This window comes from Poeciliopsis prolifica, unplaced genomic scaffold (genome assembly GCF_027474105.1).
Source record: "Poeciliopsis prolifica strain line A6 unplaced genomic scaffold, Auburn_PproV2 SCAFFOLD009, whole genome shotgun sequence".
Taxonomy (NCBI): Eukaryota; Metazoa; Chordata; class Actinopteri; order Cyprinodontiformes; family Poeciliidae; genus Poeciliopsis; species Poeciliopsis prolifica.
Genome location: NW_026562384.1, coordinates 12,248,289 through 12,265,218, shown reverse-complemented (window position 1 = coordinate 12,265,218; position 16,930 = coordinate 12,248,289). Strand labels below are relative to the sequence as shown.

The window sequence follows — 16,930 nt, the reverse complement described above, 5'->3', positions numbered from 1 at the left end:
GGTTTCACTTTTATCTCTCCAGATGAAACTGACCAAATTCCTGCAAAGAGGTTGTTACCGTCATGTTAAGCTTGACAATTACCCCAACTAGTGGAGACATGAGGGAAGTGCACACAAGAGACCAGCATGAATGAACTTCTGTTCAACACCATCTCATTATGGGGGGGACCATGAACAGGAAAATTTCTTAAGAGTAATTTTGGGGGTGTCAATGAGGTTGCATTGAAATGTAAGTCAAAAATGACTTGTAATGCACATCAAACATATTTTATTCTCAGTAAGCAGCATTCAGTGAAGTAAAACTAAAATTCAAATGTTGCTTAGATAAGAGTTTTGTTCAGCCTGACTGATCTAATCTCTGCTATGCCTTTACAAAAATGTAAGGTTCTAAATATGAAAGCTTTAATGAGTAACTCCTCTTAATAAAATTTCTCATAAACATTGATTTATTGAAATGGTTCCCAATACAAGCTGTGGCCTTTTTAAATTAGAACTTGTTAAGTTGCTTTATTTTCAAGTCTTTTTTTTTCTTTTGCCACGTTCTGGATGGCTGAGAACAAATAAGTTCTCAGTCCAGACCCCTAAATCCCCTGCAATTTACGCCTTTGGTTCAACACTGAGTAGCAGTTCATAAAAGCAAGTTTCACAAGGTTGAAAATGTTGACTGCTGTTTTTGGAGAAACTAACCAAATACACTGTGATGTACATGCACATATTTGTGAGCTGTGAGCAGAGCAGATTTTTTGCACAAATGCAAAATAAAAAAATATTTAAAAAAACACTTGATTAATGGGATCCTTTTGTAAAAAGTGGAAAGTGCTGAAAATGTGAGTTTGCCAGCAACACCTTTCTGCTGAATCTCACAGCCTGACTTGTTCCCGTACGGCTCCAAAGTGTTTATTTGTGTCTCTGCCTGCAAGGCCTGAGCAAACTCTGGCAAGATATGAGTGCTGACTTTGGGTGAGAAACTGTACCTGATGCTTGAGTCCTTTCATTCCTCTCTCATTCCTGCTAAAAATTAGTGACAGAAACTCTTGTTTCCTCCCACATGCTGAGAAACTCTTAGCTCAGAGAGCAGACAGTCAGCTGCCAGCTTCATACTCAGCCTGCAGGTAAAACTCCCTCTCTGCCACGTTCTAGACTGTTTGTTTGGAAAGTCAGAAATATTTGTGAAATTTTGTTTATTTTTGTTCTGCTGTGATTTGTATTTCGTATTTATTAGTCATGAAGTATGTGATCCTGCTGTCGATTTTAAGCGGTAAGGGATTTTTTTTTTTCTTTGTTGATTTTATGTAATAAAGTTGCATAGAGCTTGAGCTTTAGAGCTCAAACTTCATTTTAACACACTCAAACTGTTATTGAGCAATTCAGCTCTGAAAGACTTTAGATTCATGCAACATTTAGTATTTCTGCACCTTTAGCGTTTGCAAATTATATTCAGCCACATTTATTTTTTTTTCTGTTTCACCAGGAAACTTCCATTGCGATTAGAAATCTCTTTTGCGAGAGAATCCTGGCGATGACTGGCAGCAGCACGCAGAGATTTTATTGGAATTTATTGTGTATGGTTGACCAAACTTCAGTAGCACAATCTTATAAAGTGGAAGAAATTCAATACATGGGTTTCAAATTTAGTTTTAACAAATAATTATGAAAAGCATAACACTATGTGGATCCACTTTTTGCTTCATTTGCAGCTGCTGGCTTTGCACATAAAGAAAGATTGAGAAGTTGTTTCATAACCAACCCTGCTTTAAATTTGCCCAAAACTTTATCCTAAGTTCTATTTGTTGACTAAAATTATCTTATCAATGTCAAGCGCTTTTAATCAACAGCTGGGTTTTACTGAAAGTTATAAGGATGGACAGTTTTAATTAATTAGGTCACTTATCGTGAATCATGCGTTTCGTGTGCCCTTTCTTTCGCCCCCAACAATTAAAATGCAAAAATTCAATTCTGCGTCAACATAATTTGTAGCTGCGGCGCCTTAAAGCATTAAGGTTACTCGTCCTGTTCTCAGCAGCTGGGAGCGTTGCCTTAAAGCAATTTGTTAAACCATAAAGCAATACTCCCCATTGTCTGCTCATGCATTAAAACAACAAGGCACAACTGCCAGCAATATGTTTTAATCTGTTTCTCGCTTACTCCCTTTCCTAATGCTGCATTGGCAGCTGACCATATTGTCCATATCAAATATTGCCACAGATGGTGACTTCTTCTACTTTACTTGATTTTACTGAGGGACATTAAAGGAAAGGAGATGACAACAAATGCAAGCCACTCTTTTATTTTTGATTTTTTTCCATTTTTATTTGTGAAATATTATTTTGAATCCATGTATTGTTCTGATTCCACTACAAATTTCTACATTACTTTTTGTTTATCTGCTGCTTAAAATTCTAGTTACACATTGAAATTGAGATCAACACACATTTTATAATCTTTGCATTCTCTAGGAAACCTACTTTAGTGCTTGGTGCAGAACAACTTTGATTTGTTTAATGTTACGAACAGATACGTCAAAGAAAATCAAACATATTTCTAGTCATTTACTGCTTTTTATTGGCAATATGTTCACCCTCTTTTATTTCAAGAGCAGTAATCTGCTTTTGCTTTCAGGGGTGTTCGCTGCTCCGTTTATTAATGAAGAAGCAGCTAAGAAGTTCATCAGGTTGAAGAGACAGGTGGGATACTGGGATCCACACCACTCCCAGAACATGTGGGGTTTCACCATCCAGGAACAGGTAACACTCTGCAGAGTCGATGGTACAAAATTCAGTCAAAGCAACTCCAAACGTCTCCTGCTCAATTACTACAGACATTAAAACTGTACTTCTACTTGTAAGTACAGCAATTTGGCCACAGTTGTTTTTACACATGCAGTACAAACAAACTTGAATGTCTTTGGTCTTTAGGCCAACGAACACTGGACGGCGATTCGAGACGGAGCTCAATACTACATGGACATGAGCCACCTGATGTTTGACCCCGCTGTGGCAGAGTGAGTCAAAACATCTCTGCTACATTTTTATGGAAAACAATGAATGAAGTTCACGAGTTTTTGTTGGTAGTTTTAAGCATCATCTAAGAATATTTTATTTAGATCAGCTGTTTCAATTTGCAGCTCATAATAAAGTCAGAGTGACAACCTATTTTAAACGATTCTTTAAATTAATTAATTTTCTTTCTCTAATCTGGGTGTGTTGCAGTGAAAATACCAGGCAGTTAATGGAGATGCTGCGAAACGCACAAGCTCACCTGGACAGCCAGACGGGCCGACACAGATAGACAACCATAGAGGGACTTTATGATGTGGACACATAATCACAACTTTTTAAAGGATTTTGATCCTACTATAGATCATAGTGCAGAGAGTGCTTTACAGTTTAGTTTGTTGAAGATATACTTTTTAACATTTTTAAACAGGAAATTAGTTTTACAACATTTTACTGAAATGTGGCCAAAATATCTAAAATGAATTTTATTTTTCATCTAATAAAACTTTGCGAGCAAACAAGCCTGTCCTTATTTATTTATTTTCCATAGTGTTCTAAAAAAAATTACAAATTAAATACACAAAAAACTGCAATGAAAATGGCATTAGAATTAAAAAAAAATGTCTTTATTACACATGTCAATACAGAGTAATCTTTTTATTGTTTTCTTTAAATAAAGTCTTAAATGTAGTCTTTCTTTTTTACATTGCTCTTGTGTTTAAATTTTGGTTTACCTGTTTAATTTGTCTTAGGAAACATTTGTATGTTGTGTTCGGATTTACCACTGGGTGGCGATATCAGCAACAAAAATTTATTTTCTTCAGGAGTTGCCAATTATCATCTCTGATTTCTTTGTTGCAGCACCTATGTTTATAGGCTTTGACGATTTATTGAAAACAAATTAGATACAAATCTATCAAATAGAAAAAGGGCCAAAAATGTCATGAAGTACAGCAGCTAAAGACTCAGCTTATTTAAAACTTGTAGTGAAATGTATTATGCAGCAAGTCAAAACAGAACTCTGCGGGAACCTTACTTATATTCTAAATTAGCTTACTTTTAGAGAACATAAATAACAGTTAAAACAAGAGTTTTGATACTTTAAGAATTAGATTATCTGGGAATCTTAATTGGCTGGTTTCAACTTGATAAAGAGATGTTATGCAGGTTGTAAACGTAGAAAAACAAACATCCAAACAGAAATGATTTGAGCAAGTGATTTAAATGCATAAATCCAGCTTTTACTCTATATGCATATCTTTTTTTCTGTTTTGCTCTCTGGATTCCAGTTTATTAAATATCATTGAATCGTAAAGTGTGAGCATATGTCACCTACAATTTGTGAAGAAATAAATGCACTAAACTGCACTCAAAAGAAAAAAAATCTCCCTCAACCTTTGTAAAATGTTGTTTTGTGCACTTGAAGCATACATATAACAATATACAAATGTGGTCAGAGGACTTAATAGTCTTTGATGGGTTTTTCTTCCTCCTCAGCTGTAACTTTTTATAAATTCTGGAGTAAAGCTGCTGGAGAAAGAAATGGTGATGTTTACTGGTGTAGAGGCGGCTCCTCGGTTGGAGTTGGAGGAGGAATTTTCAGGAACATCTGCAATGCTGGAGTGAAGATGAGGATGGTGCCCAGAATTGAGACAGTTAGAAAAGCCCAGAGGAAGATTCGGTCTAACACCTGGGCAACAAACTTCCAATCTTGAACCACCTGTGATAAACAAAAATAAGACATGAAGTACAGGAAAAGCAATAGAGTGAAATTAGTGACACCTATACGCACCTCGCGAATGAAGTGCTCTTTACGGATGTGTCTGCTGATGTACCGCACCGAGTAGACGGCTTTCTCCAACATGGTGGCCCAGGCTTCTTCTTCCTTCCCATCAGAAGCTGCCTGTCCACATGCTCCGCTGCTCGTCTTCCAACCTCCCCTCCGACTTCCAGAGCGAGGCTTCAGTTCAGGACTTTCTGGAGCCAGTTCCGGGTAGTGGTACCGGTCTGTGTGTCCTCGCATGCAAAGCAGTTTGGGCAGTTTCTGCAGGAAAAGACTGCGAACCCATGGCGACATTGGGTGATAGGTGGCTGAGGAGCGGTGGTGTACATTGATGACGAAGACAGTGACGATAATCGAAAGGGTGACGAAGATCATGATGAAGAGCAAATATTCTCCGATGAGAGGGATTACCTTGGACGAGGAGGGGATGATCTCCTCTATGACTAAAAGGAACACAGTGAGGGACACTAGACGGAGGTGGAGAGCGACAGCTTCTCTCCTTCATCCGAGGGAAGGTAAAACACAAGGACAGTAAGAAAGGACAAACCCAAACAGGGAATGATGAGAAAGAGTGTGTAGAACAACGGCAATCTCTTCAGGATGAAGGAGTAGGTGATGAATGGGTAGGAATACAAGCCATCCTTCCTGTTTCCTTTGGCTCCAGTAGCACTGAGAATCTCCCACTCCCCATTGTCGAAGAAGTCTTTCCGATCAACATGGTTGTCCATCAGGACCAGGTCCACCATGTTGCCATCATAGGTCCAAGACCCGAACTTCATGGAGCAGTTCTGCCGGTCAAAGGGGAAAAAAGTGACGTCCATGGTGCAGGCAGACTTGTAGCTGGCGGGTGGCGTCCAGGTGATGGCACCATTGTGCTTTACGATAGCTTTGGTCATCAGAGAGCCCTCAAAGCGTCCATCAGCGCTGAAGAAACGTAAAGCCAAAATCAGGAATGGTTTGTTTTTCCAACAAAATCACAGTACGATGTTTTAGTTATGTTAGTGGTTAAACCTCCATCATATTGCATTTTTCGACAGTGTAATAAATTAAAATAGAGAAGTGAAAACTGAATGCAATCATGGCATGCTGTTCAACAATGAGTTTCACTCTGTGCCATTAAGTGTTTGTGAATTTGAAATAAAATATGCATCATATAAATATTTTTAGTGTTCTTTCCATACTGATATGGAATCCAAGAATTAAACTCAAAGGAGGTTTATACTAAAAGTTTCATTAACTTCTTGGAGCAGATATCTGTGCTGCAGTGGTGGTAAAGCTTAATAATAAGAAGGAATGAGATTTTATTTTTATTGCATTACTTTTATACAAATCCTCTGCGCCATATTTGGCTTTCATCTTCACTAATCAATTACAATATGACTTGCTGATGCTTGCGTAAACGTGCTGTATCATTCAGTTACCACCAGGTGGGGCTGAAGGCTAAAGGCAGGATGGCACAAATGGAGGGAACAGTGAGATGTTGTGAGGGATGTCTGTACGTCATACTTCTCATATAGGACAATGTCTGGGAGCCAGATATTTTCTGAGGGAACTCGGATGGAGGTGATTCCACCATATTTATCTGGACTCCATCGCAGCTTGTAATCAATCCACTCCTGTCAAGATAGACACAAAATACATCATGACTCTAGGAACGTTGTAGAACATGACAACTCTGTTAACTGATTGTTTATTTCAGGAGGGGAAATGGTGGGTAAATTAATTACTTTCTGCAAAAGACAAGGGTTCACAGTGATGAAATCAGCAGGGCTTACCTGAGTCAACCAAACGTTTGTTGTCATAAGCTGGTTTTTCTCATCCTGAAATATCAAAAGAAAAAAAAAACAAGCAAAAAATCTAAATGTCTATTCACCATAAAAACAATAAAAATGAAATGAAAGGCAAAGGAAGAGAGGGCTAGTGGAATAAGACACAACATGTAAAAAGCCCAGATATTTCAACTGCAATTAGCAAAAGCAACAGTTAAGTAACGCTACAAGAGATTATTTTATTTAATTTATGTGACACATTCAGATGATGGGCGAAATTATTTATAATATTTTACAGCTCTGAAGAAAATATAGGAGATCTGCAGTTTGGAAAATTAGTCTAATTTAATATGCACATCTAATATTATTTTTAATAAATCTAAATAACATAATGGATTTTGAATTAATATAGTAAAACTGTCATAAGGACTTGTATAAAACTTAATATCCTTTCAGGATATAGATTTGTGTTGGGTATTTGTGCATATTTAGTTAATTGATCTAGCTACAATTTTTTTCTACATACTTATGTACTTTGTTGTTGTTCCCAGTTCAACTATTTTTGTTGCATAAAATAAATCACTTCCTTTCTGGAAAAGAACCTAATTAACTACAGTATATTAGCTGTGGACCAAACCAACCCAGTGGAAATAGTAAACAAAGGACATCAGGAAACTGTTTTCACATTGCAAAGGCAGATGAAGGAGAAAGGCTGTGGAGGGATAAGTGTTGCATTTGAAGGATATGTATCCAAACCTGCAGCATATCATCCAGTCCAAGCCTCAGCTGTCAAAGTGGGTTGGATCTTTTGGTGATCACACAGACCAGATGTGAACCATAATCTAATACTGGGCCATGCAGCAGCCCAGGGAGACTCTGGGGACATGAACGGTGAAGCAAAGCTGCTGTGTTTACTGTTGGCTCTCCTGCCATTTCTCGCTCCAAGCCTGGTTCAGCAGCAGAACAGCCTGGAGAGGTTTTATTCACTCATAGTTGTTTCCAGTGCAAAGACCAAGAATAGTACGCTTTATTTAAAACGATTTAGATAAATATTTTAAGCAAAGAAGAGTGCTTCCTCCATCAGCATTCCCAGTTTCTTTTTTTTTTTTGAAACACCTAAATCATCTCAACCTATCACAGACAGATGCTAAAATATTTAAAGAACACCACAGTAAGTAATATTTATTTTAAAAGCATATAGCGCTTCAATGATCTGTTTGAATTCAGCGCCTTGGATAGAGTTATTGTTGAAATTAAAGGTCAAAGATTTTAATTACTGTTTTCATTTATCCTTTAATTCATTTTCTTGATAAAGAGGAGTGTCCTTAAGGTAAGTATTTCTGTTATTTAAAATGAGTAATTTTCTCCTTGCTTCAGTAATGTTGCACTGCTGGGTTGTAAGATTTACAGCCCAGCAGTGGTTAGCATTCTTTTTAAAAGTACTTATAATAATTTGAAAACACTTTGAAAACAACATTTTCATGTTTTAATTTAACTTGACTTTGATGGTAAGACAGAAGTGCAGCTGCATTAACACCAAACTACGGCCATGTTTGCGCCATGTTTGCTTGAATTAAGATCACTTTACATTTTTTCCATTACAAGTAATATTCTGTGTCTGCAGTTTGTTTCAGTAGTGTGGGAAAATCTGGCATCATAGGAAAATTTTACTGTCTGTTACATTCCTCAAATAATAACTTGACCACTTGGGGACACTCGGGGAATAGAGACATTTAATTTCTGGAATATTGATCCTTCAATATAAAAATGTGGCATGACAAAAAAAAGTAAGTATAAAGAAAACGAATACTAAATCCACACAATACTCATCCCAATACACATGTACTATTCAACCCTAATGAGTATTGAAATTGATCAATAGTACAATGACATGAAAAAACTTAGTGGTCACCATATTGTCCTCAAGCGTGACAGCAGCTTGAGGATTCGTTTTAGCCTCAAAGATTTTTGAAACATATGGAGGACAGAGTTTACTGTCCAGATTTCTGTTGCGTTAAGTGAAAGTTATTTCTGCAGGTCTCCCCAGTTTTCCATAAATGTCTAAGTTTGATGATCTATTGTTGTAACACAATCAAAAATTTATTTATTCAAATTATTAATTACTAAAGTTAGCTAAAATATCCAAACATATTGACTTAAACTGTTATCATGTCCAATTAACCAAATTAATAATTTACACAACACAGACTATTAGCAACATACCACTTGTAAAATAAGCTTGGTTTTACAGTATTTTTTAATATGTTAGATAACTAGAATGCTGCTAAGTTTGTCGTAGAAAGAACAGATTAAATGCTGGCTTTGTATTTAGTGTTTGTCTTGCAAAGGTTGAAAAATAACTTAGTTGAGACTTATAATTTAAGATGCCAGATTAGGCCTTTAAGAGGACTTTGCAGATATGGAGTTTGATACATACTTCAGAAATATTAATTTTGCTATTTTGTGAAAACCCCAACTTACATAAAGTAACTTTCAATCATTAAAGAAAATTTTATATTCATTAACAAGTTGATTTGATGCTTGTGTGACTATTTTTGCTTCAATTAAAACTACCTTCCTGTGTTAAATTATCATATTTATTCCATGAAATTAAATTAAAGAATTGGAGTTAGATAATGTTCAATACAGGTCATTTTTAAGCCAGTATTGGACATGAACCAATGTTTTTTTCTCTATTTCACATTCATGAAGATTAATTTGGAAAACGTCCAGTGTGTGAGAAACGTTCCTTTTTCCCACTTTAGATTAGACTGAGATAAAAATTAATGAGCTACTTAAATGTAAGAGGATACAACCAAATAATGTGTTCATATCATTGGAGTCATCTCACCACATCAACCAGCTGAGAGATCTTGAGTCCAAAGCGAACTTTGATGGTATCGTTGGCCCGCTGGATGGGCCTGACCGACCGCTCATATCCCTGGAAAAGGTTCCTAAGCAGAGCGTCCTCCATCTCCGCCAAGGAGACAAACTTTCTGGCAGAGGAAACTAAAACGCAGAAAATATTGATATGTTTTTTCAACCATCTTGAGAAAGGGGTTTTCAATGTCTTACAAACCTCTGAACTTGAGAGGTGGATACATGTTGAGTCCAGACTTTGCAGAAATCCAAATTAGCTTTGCCTCGTGATGCGCTCCCAATGTGACACAAAAGAGCTTTTAACAAAATCTCCACAAATGTGAAGAACACGGAGCTGCAATGACATGCTTACACATATGATTTCTCAAGAAATTTTTATAACGGGTAAACATGTTTGTTAGAATATATCAAGCACTTAGAACTGTGCATAATGTATGAGGATAATATAATTCTGTCCAGAAAATGGACAGTCAGCATATCGGTCAATGGGAGGAACAGAATCTGTAACACTGATATTGGACAGCTCTAACATCCGACACAGGAGAAATCAGAGGGAGGCAAATGGAAATCCTGATGAGAAGACGGAGCATTTTTACCTTCCACCGGCTTACATCTAACTTTTGTCATCTGATAATACTTATGGGTAAATGTCTATGAAGTCTAAACTATGCAGCATTTGTTCCCATGAGCACATGCTGCACTTTCAAGGGCAGTTGCAGGAGGCACCGACACTGAAATAGGACTCTTGTGTTCTTGTTTAACTGATGAACAAACAACTTTTACAGAGGTCATCATATTGATGTGCAGTGTGCTCTTTTGAAGCCAACCACATGCAGGATGCAGTAAAGATGGGCAATGCAAACTTTAACAAATCTTTTTTCTGCTGCATCCGTTATTTCTGTTGCATTTTTGTATTCTTCCAAACTACTTCATAATCATCATTATAGTTTTAGAACCATTTATGCAAAAAACTAAAATAAAAACGATTAATTTCAGTGCATCCTATGCGGTTAAAGTTACACTTTCAACTTTCTGATAGCCTTGAAAACAACAGATGTTACAAGTAAACTGTGTTATTTGTTGTACATAATGTCTCATTTTAAAATTGTCACTTCCGTGTGAGATTGTGAAAACTTCAGTGCACCACTCTCAGAGGATCTTTGCCACGACGCAAAGAAAAATACTATTTTCTTTTTACATGAGGCAATAACCTGGCTGAAACTGAAACAATCACAAATATAAAGAGTTTCCTCACCCGCACCATGGCACACAGGACACACCGCCAGGAGAAGCAGGAGGAGGCGGACCACCAACTTCATCCTGTTTCCCAGTCCCGCTTGTGGTCCTCTGTCGTTGCTATTATTACTATGTCCCGGTAAGCGGAGGACAACGATTCGCAGAGGTTCCCATCAGCAGCGTGCGTAAAACCACCGCGCTCCTGCAGCTATCCGGCGGGCAGAGGCCCGGCTCGATTGCGCGTGTGCCTGTTTATTGCGTTATAGGACGCGGCACAGCGGGAAGTTTCTAGATCGGGAGGAGGAGGAGGACGAGGAGGAGGAGGAGGAAAGAGGGAGGAGGGCGAGTGGTGCAGAGATGTGGAGTTTTAAAATGTCCTCTAAACCGAGGGACTCCTTGCTTTTGTGGAGCGCTGTACAGGGTAGGATATTTTTAGCCTTTAAAAAAAACACACACAAACAAGAATCTAACAAAACATTATTTTTAAATAGCAGATGGTTTTTAAACGATGTTCGATTTCTACATGTTCACAAGTCAAAGCGTGTAAAGGATTGATATTTATAGCCTTGTTCTGACTTTTTTTTAAAATGAAAACTTTAGCGACTGCATGTGCTGTGTTACAGTGATGACCTCAGCAAAAACAAAAAGTCACGTGTTTACAACACATGCAACTTAATGCTTTTGGCTTTTTCAGACAGAAACATTTACAAAGTTATGAACTTAGCAGAAATCAGTTCACATGCCTGTGCAGCAATTTACTATTATGGACTGGGGGTCAAACTGAAAACTGAAAACTGAACACTCCTGTATGGTGTGCAAAGTGAAAGTACTGTAAAACAAGATAATCTTACATCTCTTCAGCTACATCACTTGGAGCCTGACTTGTATTATGATCTGGTATTAAATTAAAGGTGTATTTAGTTTGTTTCAAGCATTCCTAAGTGCTCTAAGCCATTTTGGCTTCATATATTTTACTTGTCTCTAGTTCAGTTGAGGGGACAAGGGTGTAAAGAAAATGCATGTATGGATTTACTTGAACTCATCAGATGTCAGATAGATGGTTATGAACTAATGATTGCTCAATACACAATTAGGATATTCTTAAAATCTTCATCTACTTGTGAAACTATAAGAAAGATGAAATGCAGTCGTTAATTTCAATTCTCAATTCAAATGAGAAACAATTCAGAAAATAAAAATATTTAGATCAGTCACGCACAAGACATTCTTATTTGTAAGTTAGAGTTTGTTTTTAATTTATTCTCTTTTCTTTGTCTGATAGGTGGGCGTGTCTTTGGGTGTGTGTGTGTGTAGAAGGGGCTCACTCGGGTTTCCAACCAAGAATCTCCACTGTTAGCAAAGATCAACGTTGTTACCCTTCTGTTTTTTTATTGTGGTGGTTTATTAACCTTATATTTTGTTTTCTTAGGGGCCAACCTTTTTTCTAAGTACTCCAAAAGGTAGCCCTTGTATTAGTTGTCCAACATTTGGAGAAACAGGCACACCAAAGTTTAGTCTATTTCTATTTCTATTAGCAGTCCAGTACTCTCCACTTTTTAATTTGGCTTGCTCCTTCTGTTAACCTCTCCTCTGTCTGGTCTTGCTCTCACAAAAATAATGTAGTTGGATCCTAGTCATCAAGACCTAAAAAGATTTTTCAGATGTTTTATTTGAAAATGAGCTTGCTGCAAGACTTACTTTCTCAGAATACATTTTTCTTCCTACTGTCTTTTGTTGAATATTAGGCCTTCTTTATTTTATTTAGATTTCATAGATGTTAAAGTGCCATTATGGTGCCATTTGTCACTGGTCTTGTCAAACTCCTGTCTGATTAATGTTACAGTTGGCTGGCTTTGCTTTGACTTGCTGGACATCGTTCTGAGGCTGCAACAGTAGAGGGAATAAATCGGAATAAATCAAATGCAAGAACCTGTAATGATATCAAGCTATGTGTTCAGCTTTGATTAAGAATCTGCCGTCGAGTACTAAAAGAAGCAGCATGTTTTATAAAGAAAATCTTAATAAATAATGATTGTTTACCAGACTAATAGGGTAGTAAAAGTTCCTTTTTGTCTGTGTTTTATTTTCACAATGTCTCTATTCCTGCGTTTCCTGTTGTATAGTTATATTTCCATTGTGATTGTTTGCACCATTCCCATAATTTCTTTATTGTTTCTAGCCATTACTCCATTAGTACTTCAGTTTATGCTCTCTTTCATCTGCAGAGCATTTAATTACTAATACTCAACAGTTCATTGCTCCAATGATCATCTCTCCAAACTGTACTGTCTCGTTTACCCATTGCTTGCTGGATTTTTCTCATGTTATCATTATGTTCTAATCCACTTGAGCACCTTTGTGTTTTTTTTTTGTGTTACTTTGGTTCTGAAAGTAATTTACAAACTGGAATGATTCTGTGTTTGGGTCCTACACTAAAAAGAAAACGTAAAGAGGTTACGTAATAAATAAATAATAAAAATCACACCAAGAAAAACTATGCAAAAACGACTCTAATAAACTCAAAGCATAAAGAGCATAAAACTCCAGACAGAAGTGAGTGATGTAATGAAATGGAAAAAGCAATGTGTGTGAGGAAAAAAAGAGAGTTTCAAATCAATTAAAATTATCAACTGTGTTTTTCATCTTAGATTTTGAAAAAGCTTTTTGAACTGTTGGTGTGGCCAACAAGACATCTGATGAAGAAATGTGGGAAGTGATATCTTTACTGTTTGACACTTGCTGTTTCTAGGCAGGTGTAGGTTGATAGAGCTGGACGAATTTACACGCACTCTCCAGTTAATGAGAGCCCAAATTCCACATACATGAGACTGGAGCTGTGAAGTTTGAAAGTAGTGTGCTCATTTTGCAGCTGGGCATCATTAAAAAGATATCTAGACAAAATCACCAGTATTTACTGAAAACCTCGGGCATATAAAACAAAAGTGCCTCAGTATTGTTCTGACATTTGTGCGGGTGAACGCTGACCTTTCACTAATACGATTCACTAAAACACATGCATTCTGTAGATAACCAGGCATGGAAAACTCATTTTCTTTTCGTTTCTAGTGTTTTTCTCCGTTATTCCTGTAAATAAAATATGTAAATACAATTTTTTTTTCTCACTCTCTTCCTCCCCAGAGCTCCTAGCTTCTCCTTCCCTTTGGGTGGGAATGACAGGGATAACAGGAGGCTGATTATCACAATGAAATTATCCCAATTTTCTGCTTCACTTGGAGCCGTGGGGACGGCTGCCTCAGAGATCGTCCCGTCTGCTTCGTCCCTAATCATTCAAAAACATAAATTCTCGCTGACTGCAAACCTGCCAGTCCTTTTTAGTTAACTGTGGACAGATAGGTGTGGGTGTTTTAGTTAGTGTATACCGTCTGCACAGCTATGTGGGAATCAAATCCTGTTTTCAGTGCATCTTGTTTCCTTTTTATGCCTCTGTTTTGGGCTGTTTTTGTTTTCTCAGCTTCCGTTGCGCCCATAATTAAATGCTGCATGATTTCACAGAAACATTTAATTGATAAGAGGAAACAGCCATGTCTTCCCAGGCCTGGGGGTTTAATCTTAATCAGTTTGTTATTTCAAGGAGTTTTTTTTTTTCTTTTCAAGAAAAGCTGCTGATAAGTGAGAGAGGAGTTTGCAGAGCAAAGAAAATTTAAATCTCACACATACTTCAAAGCCAAACTCTAAGTCAGTAGTTTCACATGTGCCAGTAAAATGATCCTAGATAAGCGTTTATACCAGAGAAATTCCCAAAAGAGATATAAGATGGCTTAAGGAGATGTTTTTCAAATCTGATCCAAAAATCACCCATTCCTCAACAACGCGTCAGCTCAGTTATTTTACACTTTAATTCGCCCAAGTACCAGAGAATTACAGACTAATGCAAGAGCACATGAATATTGAACTGCAAAATGGTAAGAAAGTGAGAATTTTCATAAATACTCACTGAACGATCACTGAGATTCAGTACTAAACCGGGATCTTCCAATCCTGACCCAAAAAAATCTAGCAGGAAAATGTTCCCTATTCTTCCACCAGCACAGACTGTCATTGACTTGAAACATGACACCCCAGTTCAGCTGCCTCAAACTGGTTTTCCTTCTGATATCATCTGATTGATCTGAAAAAATAAAGATAATTGATGGAAAGTAATGCCCATAGGACATTATAGCAGTACAGTCTCTCAGAAGAACAGCAATCATGTCTGCAACATACAAAACCCTACAATACTACTTCTCTACTTGCATATATGAATATTTGAACTCGTAACATTTGTGTCATATCACACAGGCATACTGCTGAGTCCATTTCTACTGGAATAACAAGCTTTTACACATAACATCATTCTTAAAATATTGGAGTAAATGGTTTGAAGGAATTATTTAGGAAATATTATCTGAAATGAGGAAGATGTGACTGCAACTAGACACCCTGGTTGGTGATCAGAGGAGAGAGCGACTTATTTGTTATTTTCTGCAAACAAACTGTTTGTACATTTATTGTCTCTTTCTGTGTTTGTGTGTTTATTCAAGTCTTAAAAGACATTAATTAAAAATATTCAAAATTATGTCTGAATCTCTGCATGCTTAATGTATGTATGCCTCTCCATGAATGTATGTTTGGTACTTCACTGATGCAGAAATCTGCGGGTTCTGGAGCTTTAAGTCCAAACAAAGAAAACATGGTTGGGTGTGCACTTTAACAATGTTTTGTTTTTGCAGTTAAGAGCAATAAAAATGCATTAAGACAGAAATGTGGAAGTAATTAAAAGTATCTATAATACTTTACTAAAATAAATATTTTGAAGGTACTTTTAATCTGAACATTGAGCCTCTTTGGATACATATTCTAATTTACTGAATATAAGTATTTTTTGAATAATTACTTTTAACTTAAAACTTATTTAAATTCAAATTATTTGCTGTTACAATCTTTTAAATCACACAAAGTGGAACTTAATAACTATAAATATTTTGTTTATATGGCTGACCAAAGAAATCTTTTGTTGTTGTTGATGGAGGTAAATGTTTTGCTGGAACATTTTCTCATGGTTTTTGGGTGTTCCACATTTTTTGACATGTGACATTTCAGGTTTTTGGTCTTTTCTGTGCCTGCAGCTGTCATTTAAGGTGCTGAAATGGTGAAAGTGTGTGATGCAGCAATTGTTGTCCGAGTTGCTGAATCCTTCACAGCTTCCTCCTAATGAAAGTGTGACTTGAGTGCTGCTTGCCTCTGCACTCACACGTCCTCTCTCACCTTCTAGCAAAAAAAAAGGATAAAATAGAGAGAAGCCTCATTCTGAAAGAGCCTCTGAAGCAGTTTTTCACAATAAAGCTGAGAAATCCAACTGATTTTTAATAATACACAAAAGCTTCAGTAGATGCGATCCAAACATACATTTACCGTAACATTTTACCACCATTAAGTCACTTCAGGTGGATTTTATATGACATTGTGAAAATAAAATGCCTAACAACTTCAGTCACAACTATTTCTTTTGATTTACTTTGTATACTTTATGTAGAAAATTACTTTATATAGGTATATTTGTCCATGCAGCCTTCTCTGTTGCTCTGCATTAGAAAATGCACACATTCTTTTATGCATCTTTACCTTGTGTGAATATTTACAATCATGATATATACACAGTTGAGATATATACTCAATAAAGGAAAACTAAGAACAGGATATTTAAAAAGCCACAATCCAGAGTTGTACCCAAATAGAACAATTGTGTTTACTTAAACTGTTACAGTAAGTTTTACTTTTTTATCTGACTTTGCTTTTAAGCTGGACAATTATTCTGACTGGCAGTGCAAATTTAATCAACTTCTATGCAAACACTATGATTTTATAAAGGTTCATGACAGATATTCCAAGTTAATCTGAATTCCCATGAATAATTAGTAACACCAAAGTGAACATATGCAGGTTCGAGTCAACGGTTAGAGAAATCCACTGCAAAAATGAGGCTACATCAGGATCCAGTTCAATAAAACCAATAGTATAAAATTTATATTTTTAGTAATTAAATCTTGATTAATATATGTAGCTAAAATAAAAGCCAAAACTTTTAATTAATTTCTTGACCAAGAAATTCAAGAAGCTATTGTTATAGTTCCAGGTCAATGGTTCTTCAGCACATCTATAAATATTAACCAAGGGTAAAATTAGAAACTTGCTCTCTGTGGGTAAGTGTGGACAGTAATCTAGTGTAAGTAGAAGCTAGTCTTGAGAAGTAGAATACCCTTTATCTG

General features: G+C 36.6%; 2 protein-coding genes across 3 annotated transcripts; one reads left to right on the top strand and one right to left on the bottom strand.

Annotated features, from left to right (window-relative positions):
• The first annotated feature begins 996 nt into the window (after positions 1-996).
• On the top strand, positions 997-3,533 carry LOC129362654 (uncharacterized protein C3orf85-like). 2 transcript variants are annotated; one of them, XM_055034323.1, is made up of 5 exons: positions 997-1,112; positions 1,223-1,258; positions 2,620-2,744; positions 2,916-3,001; positions 3,210-3,529. In XM_055034323.1, exons 2-5 carry the CDS (start codon positions 1,225-1,227, stop codon positions 3,286-3,288), a joined length of 324 nt encoding a protein of 107 aa, XP_054890298.1. In that variant the 5' UTR covers positions 997-1,112; positions 1,223-1,224; the 3' UTR covers positions 3,289-3,529. The 2 variants fall into 2 exon arrangements, with proteins under 2 accessions (XP_054890298.1, XP_054890297.1); XM_055034322.1 differs by lacking the exons at positions 997-1,112; positions 1,223-1,258 and having other exon boundaries at positions 2,105-2,744; positions 3,210-3,533.
• A 161-nt stretch (positions 3,534-3,694) lies between these two features.
• LOC129362653 (neuronal acetylcholine receptor subunit non-alpha-2-like) lies at positions 3,695-11,008 on the bottom strand. Its single transcript, XM_055034321.1, is given in 7 exon segments — positions 3,695-4,716; positions 4,789-5,252; positions 5,255-5,703; positions 6,286-6,395; positions 6,555-6,599; positions 9,400-9,557; positions 10,684-11,008. Coding segments are annotated over 7 exon segments (1,458 nt in total). The 5' UTR covers positions 10,748-11,008; the 3' UTR covers positions 3,695-4,548.
• Between the last annotated feature and the right edge of the window lie 5,922 nt (positions 11,009-16,930).